Source organism: Zymoseptoria tritici, chromosome 12 (assembly GCF_000219625.1).
Source record: "Zymoseptoria tritici IPO323 chromosome 12, whole genome shotgun sequence".
In the NCBI taxonomy this organism is placed as follows: Eukaryota; Fungi; Ascomycota; class Dothideomycetes; order Mycosphaerellales; family Mycosphaerellaceae; genus Zymoseptoria; species Zymoseptoria tritici.
The window spans coordinates 663,165-675,348 of record NC_018207.1 but is presented as its reverse complement, the minus strand read 5'-3'; the positions used below and the strand labels follow the sequence as shown (position 1 = coordinate 675,348).

Below are 12,184 nucleotides of genomic sequence, written 5' to 3'. Positions count from 1 at the left end.
CTACCTATCCCTTCGAATTATAGGGAGCCTAGGACTTTAGCGCATTAGTCTCGATCGTCGTCGATGTTAACCTATTAAATACCTCTATAATAGAGGGTCCTTTTAATAGGTTATTAGCGGGTCTAAGTTCGACTAGTATACGGAGAAAGAGCTAGGTTCTATCGCTATAATTCGCGTCGGTCGAGTCGGTTAGGCGTATCGGCTAACCCTTACGGGATGCCGTTACGGCTTTCTTCGTCTACTTAGTCTTAACTTTCGACACCGTAGCTAGTATAGATTGCTTCGGATTTAGTAGCTCGGTAACTAGGGTAGGTATTAAAATCGATAAGCTTTAAAGGGAGTCCGCTAAACTAGCGGCGGTTCCTACCTTTAAGCCCTTTTTTCCTCGTCGCCTCTTCTTAGGCTATTTTGCTAGGGAGGCCTACGCCGAGGCGAGCGCTAGTCTCTTCCTACTTTTGTTCGGAACGCTAGACGCTGTAGTAGGGTTAGTCGGAGGTCCTATCGACGACCTAAAGGTAAAATTATCCGTAGGGCGGGGAATTGTAGGTCGCGGTAAGGGAGTTAGCGTTATAGGAGAATCCTACGTCGCCTCGTCCTCTACTACGTCCTCTATTTCCTCGTCGGCTTCGTTAACCGTACCGTTTAATTAGTCGCTTAGGTTATTAATTATTAGAGCGTCCTCCGTACTAGTAGCGGGCGTAGGTATTTTGCCCCGAGCTATGCTCGGGCCTACTTCTACTAGCGTAGCGGCGTTCTTCCGAGATGCCTCCTCTACGCGGCGTTCTTTTAATTCTTTTTTCTCGCTTCGTCTTCGTAGCTTTTCGGCTTAGCGTCTTTTATAGTCGTCTATGTTAGCTACCTAGCCTCCCGGCGTAGTAAGATTAGGTAAGTTAGACATTTTAGCAAAAGGGCTCTAACAATTAGGTGTAATTAGAGCGGCTTGTTGCGAGGTAGTTATTTTAGACTAAGCGGTAGTGCCTTGTTTTAATCCGGCTTTTAGTTTAGGTAGGGCAGGCTAGGCTCGGAAGTTTAAAGATAATTTGTTAATAGGCGAGGCTCGCGGTTAATTCTTAGTAAACTGTCTATTAACGGATGCGCGGCCCTACTCTATTATAACTTTTTCTAAAGTATGCGTATGCCGAGGCTAAGACATCGATAGTCTAATAATCGCTAGGGGGCTACAGATCGGTGTATACTTCGGTTGTACTTCTTTATTAATTCGGAGGCTTTTTGTAGGGTTTAACCCCCTTGTACGGAGCACTGCTAATCCTTTTAGTAGGCCTAATAGGTGTATAGCCTAGTAATCTCGGAACATTACGCTATTAATTAGCATACCTCGTATCGAAATTACTACGGAGATCGAGGTTTTCTAACTAGAGTAACCCTATTATTCCCGTCGGGAATAAGAGAATCTCTTAGCTAGAAAACGCACAAACGTTAAATTAAGACCAGATAGTCTAAATTATAGAGGTCTGTCGATTCCGTAGAAATTAGGAGGGACGTAGCGAAGAACAGAGGGCGAAAGGCGTTAATTGCCTAGCATCCTGTTAGTGTAGGTTTATATCGTTCATTTCGCTTAGTTTCGGTCGCGAGACTTAGCTAATTAATCCCTTAGAGCGTCTACGGAGAGGCAACGATAATGCGCTCAGAAGTGACAGGCGGCCGACAACCTGTTACTCCCTAGATCGGTCGCCAATTTAGCTCAAAAGCATGAATTGTTTCCCTCCCATAGGGGAATTTTCCCTCTTATGCAGGGTAGTCGTGGCGACATTCAATATCGCAGGCTTTGGGTTGCATAAAAGCATACGGCAACAGGCCGTCATCGTACGCATGCTCCCCAGGTGGATGTCTTAGTATGCAGGATATCGGGCGTACACCGGCAGAGGATCTCGCAAAAGCATGAAGTCGTGTCTGCTCCCGACGACGCACCCGGATCAGGATGCCGTGGACATAATGCCGATACCTGCGCAAGGAAGACGGCGACATGGTCTACCGAATTTGCAAGGTGGCGAAGTACATGTATACGCTCCCAAGTTTGCTCCGTACGTCACATTGCTGGCGCCCGAAGGAAGATCTTCGGAAGTTTGTCTCTTCTCCCGACGTTGTTGAGCTCGATTTGGGGAAGCCGTCGATGGCAGCGACAGGTGTAGCCGAAGCAGGTCACGACGGTGGAGAAGATACCCATGGACAACAAGAGTGTAGAGCAGAGTAGGAAGAGAATCTTGGGATCGTAAGTGCGAGTCAGAGTGACAATTGAGCAGCGCAAATACGCCAGGACAAAGCACCGAACAGATGGCGACTGGTGAATCGACAAAGATGGACCCAGATCAGCTTCGTACATGCGTCTATGCAAATTTCTATACATGCGTCCTGGCACAAGTATTCAAGGAAAGCGTGCATAGTCCATTTCCCGATCATAGAGTTGGTTGTGCATAGGATGGCCCGCGCTGCCCGTAGTTGACCAAAGTGTTGACGGTCATCGCCAACAGTGTCATATCGCTAGTGACATGCCACTTTTGATACGCTTCGATCACAGCCTGGTCGATGTTGCAGCCAGTCTCATTCCTAAGCCAGAGACGTCTTGCATCAGTTCCGCTTGCAGTGCAATGCCAACTTCCTGCCGGTAGCGAAAGGATGCAGGTAGATTGTGTGCAGCCGGTAATTGCCAGAGGTGTCGTTCACCAGGACTGACCAGATTGTGCGCTGGGGTATGGGCTTAGCATTGGCTGGTTTGGAAAGCACGTCGCCCATGATCGGAGAGGCTGTCGTGCTGGTGTATTGTCGATAGCTGACGCAGAGTATTAAAATGCGACCGCAGGACTAGAGGTGATGAAGGAGAAAAGAAAGAGGAGCGCTGGGGAACATTTTGCTCAATCAATTGTCTTCTTCTCGAGTTCGCATCGCTCCAAGCCAGCGAGATCGATTCATCATCATGTGACAGTCTTGAACGAATTCGAGTGAGCGAGTAGTCTTTCTCAAGCTTGAGAAACAGGCATAGCCACAGTCCCACAGAATTGCAAAAGATACCTTGCAGAGTTCGAAGTCACGACGAAAGGTGAAGTATGAGAATGTTGCAGCGCCTGGCTTCTGCGATTCGCGGCTTCGAAGATGCGGGTTTGTATCGACGACGTGAGGGTAGCGGGATCGTGCGGGCGGATCAGGTCTTTCGAGCAGCGCATATGGACCGTGAGAGGAAGCTGCAGATGTCGCAGCTGAAATCGCTTGTGATGTAGTTCATCCTGAGCAGAACCGGGGACCATGCATATTTCTGCTCGTCTGGATCGAGCGATACGGCGGTACGAGTGAACGGTATCGGGAGTTCGCGCGTGGGATGTCTTGCCAGCGTCTAGTGCAGCGTCCCAGGCGGGACATTGTGAATTCTCTTGTAAGGATTTCTCATAGAGCTTCTGATTCACTAACATGTCAGCCGGACTTCTCATTGTCTCTTCGAAAGTGGATTGGCCGGCAGCAGAGCGTCACTTGCTGCCTTACCTACTTCAGTAGTAGTGTCCACAGGAGAATGCTTTCGATTCTGCCGCTTCCTGTCTGGACGTTCTTTTTAGCAAGCGTGTGTATTCCAAAGTCCATCGAACGGGGAATGAGGATGAGTAAATATGTGGTCGTTCTTCTTCCAATGATATCTTCGTGGTCCCTCGTAGATATATACACTCGCTCTTTCCCAGACGGTGCGAGACCATCGCCCCGGCAGCTAGCTCCTTCAGATCGCTTTTCAGCCTGTATGACTCCCATCGGTACGAGCTCAATCGCCTTCGTTCATGCTCCTTCTCCACGTCCTGGCTGCGACCCAGCTGTACACACGGGTGCTTCTCTGTCCGACATCGCCTGCTCTCAGAACCTCCTCAGTCCACATCTTCTCAAATCATCCTCATTCCTAAACTCTCAGTCCTCAATCCTGCCTCAAGCGAACAAACTCGCCCCTCCACTCTCCACCGCCTCAATCTCCGCTTCCGTCCAAGGCGTCGCCTGAAACCGTCGTGGCAACTCCGCTCTCGTCGCAAACTCTCCCTTTCCAATCTTAATCGGGCCCAATTCCCTTGCGCTCTTACCGCCAATAGCTCCGTAAGGCGACAATACCGAAGATCCCGGCGCTGCTGCTGCGGAGGAGGTTGCAGAGGATGTCTGGGAGCCTTTGAGAGGTCCGTGTTGGATTGCGCGTTCGCGGTAGGAGGCGAAGGATTGTGGGAGGGATGGCGTGGGAGAGGCGGGGTGGGGGTGGGGTGCGTGGTCAACTTCTGTTGGGAATGAGTGTTAGTTCTGTGGTAGTTCTTTGGCTAGGTCGTGGAGTGGAGGGAGGTGAGGTTGTGAAATGTTGCTTACTTTGAGGTAGAGAGCGCTTGCCTAGGAAGCGAATCATGGGCTCGCGATGGAGAAGGCGGAGGGTGGATTGCATGGTTGATGAGGTGTCGGTGGTCGTTGCTGGATGAGGTCGGTCGAGTGGTGTCAGAGGATCGGCGAGCGGAGAGTGTTGTGATTGTCGAGCTGTATGTTGTTGTCGGAGTCTCGAACAATGTGAACCAGGTTCGCGAGAGCAGGGCGGAGGAAACGCGGATGATGTGATGTGATGGAGAGAGCTCCAAGCTGGTCGAGAAAATCGCCGAGGTGCTGCCCGAGATCGCCCGGATGATGTGAGGCGGACCGGAGTCGGAGCCGGAAGGTCCCGTCCATTTGCACATGACAGAGACCAACAAACCGAAGCAACCTTAATTATCACTGCAACTTCCTATTTGATCGACCATTGGAGCGTCAAGTGAATGATTCTGAGATTGAATTGGACGCCAATGTCGAAGCATTCTGGTTGTTCGGGGGACTGAAGGATGAGACTACCAAAGCACATTGAGCCGCAAAGTCCCTCGTCTTCTCCTCCCGTCGCGCTCTTTGTCGTGCCATCATTCACATCATCACCGAGACTTCCTTCCGAGCGTGCGCTTGCTTACTGGAAATCCGACCCGCTGCAACCGAGACAACGATACCGGATTGATACAACAGCATCCACTCACCAATCCTGCGACATTGATCCAGCCACTCCGCCAACATGCACGAACTAGTCTCTTTCTCGCAGCTTCCAGCCCTTCGCGAAGCGCAAGTACTCAACATCCTTGCGGGCGTAACAGGCACCCAACCCGTCGACATCTGCGAGCAGCGCCTGATCTTCGCGCAAGTCAAAGTCCCTGAAGTGGCCATTTCCAAGAAGGTAAGACGTTCCTATGTTTTCTTCCAATCACATCAATGTTAACAGTATCCCTAGCAAGCTCAAACGAAGCAACAACCCCAACAATCCAAACGTCCCTCCTACGAACAACTCGTCCGCTCCCTCCAGCTCTCGCAAAACAAGTCCACCTTCACTACTCCTCAGGAAAGCAAATCCATCCCCTGGCACCTACGCACCGAACAAACCCCCTCAGCCTCCACAACCGCCACTCGTCCAGGCCAAACCGCAGCTCCCTATATCGTCCGCGAAGTTGCCCTCACCCCAGCAACTCCTCAGATCCTCCTCCGCCTTACCACTCCCTCGTTATACGCTTACAAGTACCAATACATACTCCTCGGCCACCGCTTCGTGCACGGAAATATCGTCATCCGAGTGTATCGACTATACTACGCCTCATCCGCAAGCGAAGGCAACGCTAGTGGTGAAGAGGCCGTCGAAGCTTCGCCGCCGCAAAGGCAGGATCTGAAGCCGGTGGACGAGAGTGGGAGTTGGATTGTGGATGCCACCGTGAGGGTTGAGGAGGGGGCGGGAGCGGAGGTGTTGGAACGAGGGAAGAGGGAGTTGGAACGGTTTAGGCAGGGGATGGAGGGGTGTGTGGATTTGAAGGCGGGCGATCGGTTGAGTTTGGATGTTAGGGTGAGGGGAGTTTGAGCAAGCGGGTCGCATGGTGTGTTTCTGATGATGAAGATGAAGATTGGGAGAGCCCGGAATGGCAGGCCTGGAGCTTCACGGTCGAGTCAAAAGTACCACGGTCTTCAGGACTGGCTACGAAGCACAGTCGACAGCGGGAGGGAGATCGCGGCTCGGATCGGAAGTTGCAGATTGTGCAGACAGGGAAAGTCCTCTTGGCACAACAATGCAGCGACCTCGGACTACGTACTCGGGCTCGGCGAACATGGGCTTCTCCAAGGATGACCTTCCTTCCAAGCCTTCGAGAAGTGAGCCACGAGACCTTCGAAGACAAGGTATGTCGAATTTTCAGCAGGAGATACGAGGGTTGGGCAAGGTTGACCTTGCTTTACTGCGCCACAGATTGCCACAGTTGACAAATGCTGGAAAACAATCTGGATGAGTGACGTCGGGGTTATGTAAAGCTCATACAGATTCTCTGGCGGAGGATCTTCACATGCTATACCGAGAATACCATGAATCTTTGACTCAGTCACATGCCAAGAGTGAATGAATGAGATGTTCACTCATATCGGCCCCCACTCACTCACATGCGGGGATTAGGTAGAGTTTAACAAACCTTGAGCTAGCCACGTTGGCTCCTAGCTTGGCTGCAGCTTCACGCCGGAGCGGGAGATCCTCGACTTGGTTGGTCGTCACTCTTTCATCTTTCATCCTTCTCCTTCACTTCCACCTCCACCTCCACCTCCACCTCCGCCGACTCGCCTCGCCATCGACCTCACCGCCATCATCGCCCTCGCAGACCGTCACACCTTCCGACATCCCCACTGACAACCCACATCACCAGACAGCACCACCCCTTGACCACACCCCCGCAAGCAGCGTCGCGAATACGAACACAGCCTCACAATGGCGGCCGACACGAGCATGGACGTCGACATGGACTTTGAGTTGGATATGGACAACGATGAGGAGCTCGCGCGTCTTCAAGCCGGCACGGCAGCATTGAGCGCGGTACGCATGCGCACGGAGGCAGCAGCACACCCCCGAACGACCGCTGACAAGATGCACAGCTGCCATCCGCCTTACAGCCTGACAACGACACCGACGCGATGATGACGGTGGAAGATGGCGAGCTGCAAGATGGTGGTCAAGAGATCCTTCCGCACAAAATCCACATCTCAGGCCTCGAGACACTGCAGACACAGGACATTGAGAACTTCACACATGACCACTTTCCCTCCGAATCACACGTCAAGATCGAATGGGTCAACGATTCCTCTGCAAACATTGTCTACGCTTCTGGAGATATCGCCGCGGCTGCACTCAAAGCTTTCGCCCTCACACCCACCGACGACCCTCTCGAACCACGCCGCGCTCAGCAACTGCTCACACATCCGGATGTCGACCTCTACGTCCGTCTAGCCGTCGCGACAGATGTCAAGCCAGTCGGTGCGTCGAAATACAGCAAATTCTACCTCAACAATCCCGAGCTCGATCCAGAGAGCAGACCGCGCCGAGGAGGACTCCGCGGACGAGGTAGAGGTAATGGCTATCGACGTGGTGGAGGCTACCAAGACGACCGCTACGACCGTCCTCGCCGCCGTCGAAGCTCTACGATTGAACCCACATTCGACGTCAACCTCTACGACGATGATCCCGCCTCTATCAAAGCCCGTATCACTCCCACAGCTCCCAGCAGCGACCGCTCCCGTCGACCCCGCAATGGAGAAGATCTCTTCGCCAACCGCGCCCCTCGCAATCACAGCGCCACCTCCCGCCGTTCCTCCTCCGATCTCCTGCCCAACTCCCGCCCCGACGGCCGTCTCCGCAACCGCTCCGCCTCACCAGTCCGCGACGGCGACGGCCGCTACGGCTTCACCGAAGACCAACCCTACCGCCAAACAGCTCGACATCGCACTCCGCCTCCCGCACGCCCTCGCTCCACAGCAGAGAATTACGGCGCACGAGCAGAGTTGCGGGCGGACCTCTTCGCTCACCGCAGAACCGGATCCGAACTCGCACCAGGAGGACGCGTACGATCTCCTCCGCCATCGCGGAAAGCTCCCATCGAGCTGTTCGCGAACAAGGGCTCTACGGCTCCAGCTGTCAAGGAGTTATTCCCCGACAAAGCCGGCCATCGTCGACAAGAAGCGAAAGACATTCGCGCGGAGGAAGTCGTCAGCGCGATCGGACGGTTCGATATGAGCGACGAGAGGGACTCGTATGGTCGGAATGGCGGATCGCGAAATAGTGGGCAGAGGAATGGCGGGGATTTGATGGCGAAGAATCGAGGACGCGTGAACCAGAATGGACGCCTGACGGAGGAGAATGGTGGCGATGATGGGTTCCAGATTCGAGGGAGGGGTAGTTCGGGGTTCTCGATTCTCGGCGCGAGTAAGAGTGCCATGCCGCCGCCGGATTTGTTCGATCGGAGGGCGAGGGAGGGTGTCAGGGGTGGGAGGGGCTGAAGCGATGGAATGATGAACGAAAGCATCGGTCAATCATACTCGGCGAACGGATGGCTTGAGGTGGATCAGGAAGCATGCGTTGGGCGAGCTGTGCTATACCAGATTGAGGTGGGACGGGATCTCGAGCGAGGTGCATCTGGGTTTCTGGATTGACGACACAAGCGAGCGAATAGACGGGTTCTTGTGCTTTGCATTTCCTCGGCGGACACCACCGCCGCGAGAGCGCTGCGAGGCGCTTCGATTCGAAGCAAACATCGGCTGCGACGGCCTCGTAAACGAGCACACCGGCGGGTTGATGATTATCGAAGGGATTTGATACTGGAGCTCTCGAGCGATTGGTGAGATATACAGCGTGCGGTGCGATGCGATGCGATGCGATACCAATACGATATACCAAACGGATTCGACTCTCCGAAAGACGATGATACGCTTCACGATCAAGTTATGATCAGGGAGAGACATTTCTGAAAATGCGTCGGTGGAGCAGAGATGGTCCATGAGAATGTCGGAATGAAAAGTGGAACTTTCAATTCCTGGCCCAGAACGCCATATATCCTGCATACAGCGCTTCTGGTGATTTTCCTGCCGTGGTATGATTCTCTCCGAATCCTGTCGTCATTCCGCATCGCGGTATCTCCGCGCTCGGCCTGAAGCGGTGTCTTGGTATAACTTTCCAGTGCTCCCTGACACGTTCTCTCTTCGCTGTCTCCCACATCGCCCTCCCATAATCCTCGCTCCTACAGCACAGCCAATGTTCCGAAGAGTCCAACAGCCATCAATCCCACAACCTCCAAACCCACTCTCGCCGCACCGCCCGTGGCGGTGGGGTTCGCTTCGCTGCCGCTGCTGGAGGAGCGCGTGGCTTGGGCTTCGTTCGTAGCACTGGAAGTTCCGGTCGGGACTACATGGTAGGAAAAGGGAGGTTAGTGGCTTGTTTCTGCCGAAGGGAGGAGATGTAACATACTCATACCGTCGTCACTCGAAGACGAAGACGATGAAGAGCTGGAGTTGGAGGAAGAAGAGTTGGAGTCGTCGTTCTGCACTGTCGCAGCTACATCATCCACCATAAATGTCAGCGATCTCTTCCTACAAACAACCCCGGAGCGCAAGGCACAGATATGCCACAGGTATACTCACAAACCGTTACACCCGCATCCTTGCACACCTCACTGAAATACTTCTGCGCCGCTTCCTGTGCGTTTCCACAGTTCTTCGTGATCGAATCCTGGACTTCCTGCGCTTTACACACGGCTGCGATGTCGTGGGGGTTGGATTGGGTGTTTACTGCGCCGATGACGCAGGCGGGCGGGGCTGCGAAGGTAAGATTTGCGAGAGAGGCGGTCAAGAGGGCGAGGGTGGTGAGTTTGGTGGTAAACATTGTTGCCGTCGGTGGGCGTAGTGGTGGTATTTGCGGGTTGGAATGGGGCGGAGTCGCGCCAGCGGTGGTGTGCAGGTGAGCGGATACTGTCGAAGCTGTGGTGAATAATGAATGTGCTAGGTTGGATAAGGAACGGCAGTACTGGTGGGTAGTACTATGGTATTTGCTGGCGCGGTGTGGTGTGGTTGGTGTCGAGTGAGGTTGTGTTTCCCTTGAATGCGGATTGCGGCAGACGCGCCGAGAGGGATTGGGGGGACGCTAATTCGAGAGGGTAAACCTTAATTTATTTGCACATGCAACGGTTTCAAATGTTCATTGGCGAGACGGTAGTGTTAGTGAGAGGGTCCGTGATAGCGAAGCTGGTACTGAATGTATTACACACGCGAGAGAAGATATATTTGCGACGATCTGTCCCGGAGCGAAATATCGCTTCGAATAATGATGCTCACATGCCAGATTCCCAAAGGATCTGCATCGATGTGCTGCATTGCTTGACTTCAACAGTTTGGAAGAACTTCGAACAGGAGACTTGGCTTTCCGAGCATCTGTGGATGCAGTCTTCGTTCGTATCGTACAAGCTTAGCAGGGCAGCGCAGAGCCGTGGTGATCACGAGCTCTTCGTCAACCCGACCGCCTTCGTTCGTCGTCTTCAGTACGTATCACATCTTTGAAGGTTCGTCACCTCATACAGGCCAGCCACATCATGCCCTTCAATCCCTCTCATCGTCCTGGTGCTGTGGCCTGCCCACCTCCTCTGCCACGATGCCGCTCAAACTCCCATTTCTCGCATGTATTGCGCCTCCAGTCCCACCTCCTGCATACGTGCTCTCTCCCAAGCTCAACCCACTCCTCGCATCCAAACTCCTCAAACTCCTCGCATCCGCTCCAAACCTGCCCTCACCTCCACCATGTCCCGAGCGCATGGAGAAGCTCCTCGCATCATCAGCTTGCGCTCCACCAAGTCCTCCACCTGGCGCGGACGTGGGCGTGACCGCACCTCCTCCCATGCCGCGGAGATTGCTGACCGACCGAAGCGACTTGGCGTCTTGTTGTTGTTTGCTGTAGTATGAATTCCTCTCGCTTGCGATGAGTCCGCTTGAGGAGTAGATGCTTGCTCTTTCGCCTGCGCCTGTGGGCATTCCGCTCATGCTATTCCTGACCTCATTCCCGGACAGCACGCTGAGTGGCAGACTTTCGCGACTACCGCCGAAGACTGACGACGGGGCGAGTGCACGAACGGAGGCATCGGTGTCCATACTTCTTCTTCGCCTACGCTTGCTAGATGAGGCGAGGGTGAGGATGGATGCGTTGTCGGTGAGGAGGTTATTGGCTGTTGCGGAGGTGTATGTCGTGGGAGGACCTCCTGGCTGGGAGGAAGTGTCGTGGAGATGTCGCGGGATCGCAGAGGCGGTCTGAGTGGAAACAGGATATTGGTGGGAGAAATTCGAACCCATGGGTTGTGAGGAGTCATGGGTGGTATGGTTGGTTGGAGTGGAGGTATTGTTCGTTGACTGGATCGTCGTGAGAGTTGTCGTCAAAGAGCGTACTGAGTGGGCTGGCGAAGAGAAAGTGCTGTTGCCGCCTCCGTTTGTCCCATCCGTAGCGCCCGCCGCAGTGGTTGTGGTGGCCGCGCCCGAGTTTGCGGCATCAGAATGCACAGTATTTGCGACTGTCGGTGCGCCGGACTTGTTTGAATGAGACGGTGCGGGGCGATCATGTTCGGGAGCTGTGTTTGTAGGCACAGATCCGAACGAGGCGGAAGAGTAGGCTTGATGGATGCTCACGGATCGTTGAGGTCTGGCGGGAGGTTCTTGTGATGGCTGTTGGACTGCCGATAGAGGGTATGGGTTGTTTTTGCCGAGCTTTTTATTCTTCTTGTCCTTGTCATCGCCATTTTTGAAGTTGGCTAAGCGCTTGACGAGGTTCGCGAACGGACGGCGACGATGTGGTCGGTCTGGAGGAGACATGGTCAGTGGACATATCGAGGGGAGGATAGGACTTGGATCGCTTACCCTGCGGAGTGCTGCTCACTTCGGCCGTAGCCATGTTTGCTTGTTGTATTGCTTGTTTCGACGCGTCGTTTCCACCACTATCTTCCGCTGCAATTTCACCTCTTGATCGTTCGGAATCGTTTCTTGGAGCTCTCGTGAATCTTGCTGACAGCTGTCGTCTTCGGTGGGAATTGCGCGGAGGGAGTAATAATCGCAGTTAGTCGTGGCTGTCGTGCCGTCTGGGTGTTCCGGCAATTCGCGACAGTGAATGGAGATTGTGCAGGTCGGTTGACAGCAAGATGATGTTTTGGTGGAGAGACAGAACTAGAGGGAGCTCCACGAATTGAAGCAACCTGGAATCCAGAGATTCGAGACCACAAAGGGGCGTCTGCAGGGTCCAGCTAAGAATGCGGGCGAACAGAGTGCCTCGAGACGAGGCTTCCTCAAAGTAGTTCTATATGACTTCGACTTCACTTACCAACTC

The 12,184-nt window shown here is 53.7% G+C and overlaps 4 protein-coding genes across 4 annotated transcripts; 1 reads left to right on the top strand and 3 right to left on the bottom strand.

Annotated features, from left to right (window-relative positions):
- Nucleotides 1-3,918: 3,918 nt before the first annotated feature.
- On the bottom strand, nucleotides 3,919-4,375 carry MYCGRDRAFT_88256 (uncharacterized protein; the record flags this gene model as incomplete). Its single annotated transcript, XM_003847882.1, has 2 exons — nucleotides 3,919-4,253; nucleotides 4,339-4,375. 2 exons carry the CDS (start codon nucleotides 4,373-4,375, stop codon nucleotides 3,919-3,921), a joined length of 372 nt encoding a protein of 123 aa, XP_003847930.1.
- A 678-nt stretch (nucleotides 4,376-5,053) lies between these two features.
- Nucleotides 5,054-8,847, top strand: MYCGRDRAFT_111470 (uncharacterized protein; the record flags this gene model as incomplete). Its single annotated transcript, XM_003848110.1, has 5 exons — nucleotides 5,054-5,212; nucleotides 5,267-5,866; nucleotides 6,016-6,195; nucleotides 6,740-6,874; nucleotides 6,934-8,847. The coding sequence occupies 5 exons, from the start codon at nucleotides 5,054-5,056 to the stop codon at nucleotides 8,329-8,331; spliced, it is 2,472 nt and encodes an 823-aa protein (XP_003848158.1).
- Nucleotides 8,848-8,881: 34 nt separating this feature from the next.
- MYCGRDRAFT_106345 (uncharacterized protein) lies at nucleotides 8,882-9,793 on the bottom strand (the record flags this gene model as incomplete). Its single annotated transcript, XM_003847881.1, has 3 exons — nucleotides 8,882-9,232; nucleotides 9,296-9,382; nucleotides 9,469-9,793. The coding sequence occupies 3 exons, from the start codon at nucleotides 9,707-9,709 to the stop codon at nucleotides 9,069-9,071; spliced, it is 492 nt and encodes a 163-aa protein (XP_003847929.1).
- Nucleotides 9,794-10,419: 626 nt separating this feature from the next.
- Nucleotides 10,420-12,000, bottom strand: MYCGRDRAFT_111468 (Ca2+-modulated nonselective cation channel polycystin; the record flags this gene model as incomplete). Its single annotated transcript, XM_003847880.1, has 2 exons — nucleotides 10,420-11,663; nucleotides 11,722-12,000. The coding sequence occupies 2 exons, from the start codon at nucleotides 11,753-11,755 to the stop codon at nucleotides 10,420-10,422; spliced, it is 1,278 nt and encodes a 425-aa protein (XP_003847928.1).
- Nucleotides 12,001-12,184: the final 184 nt, after the last annotated feature.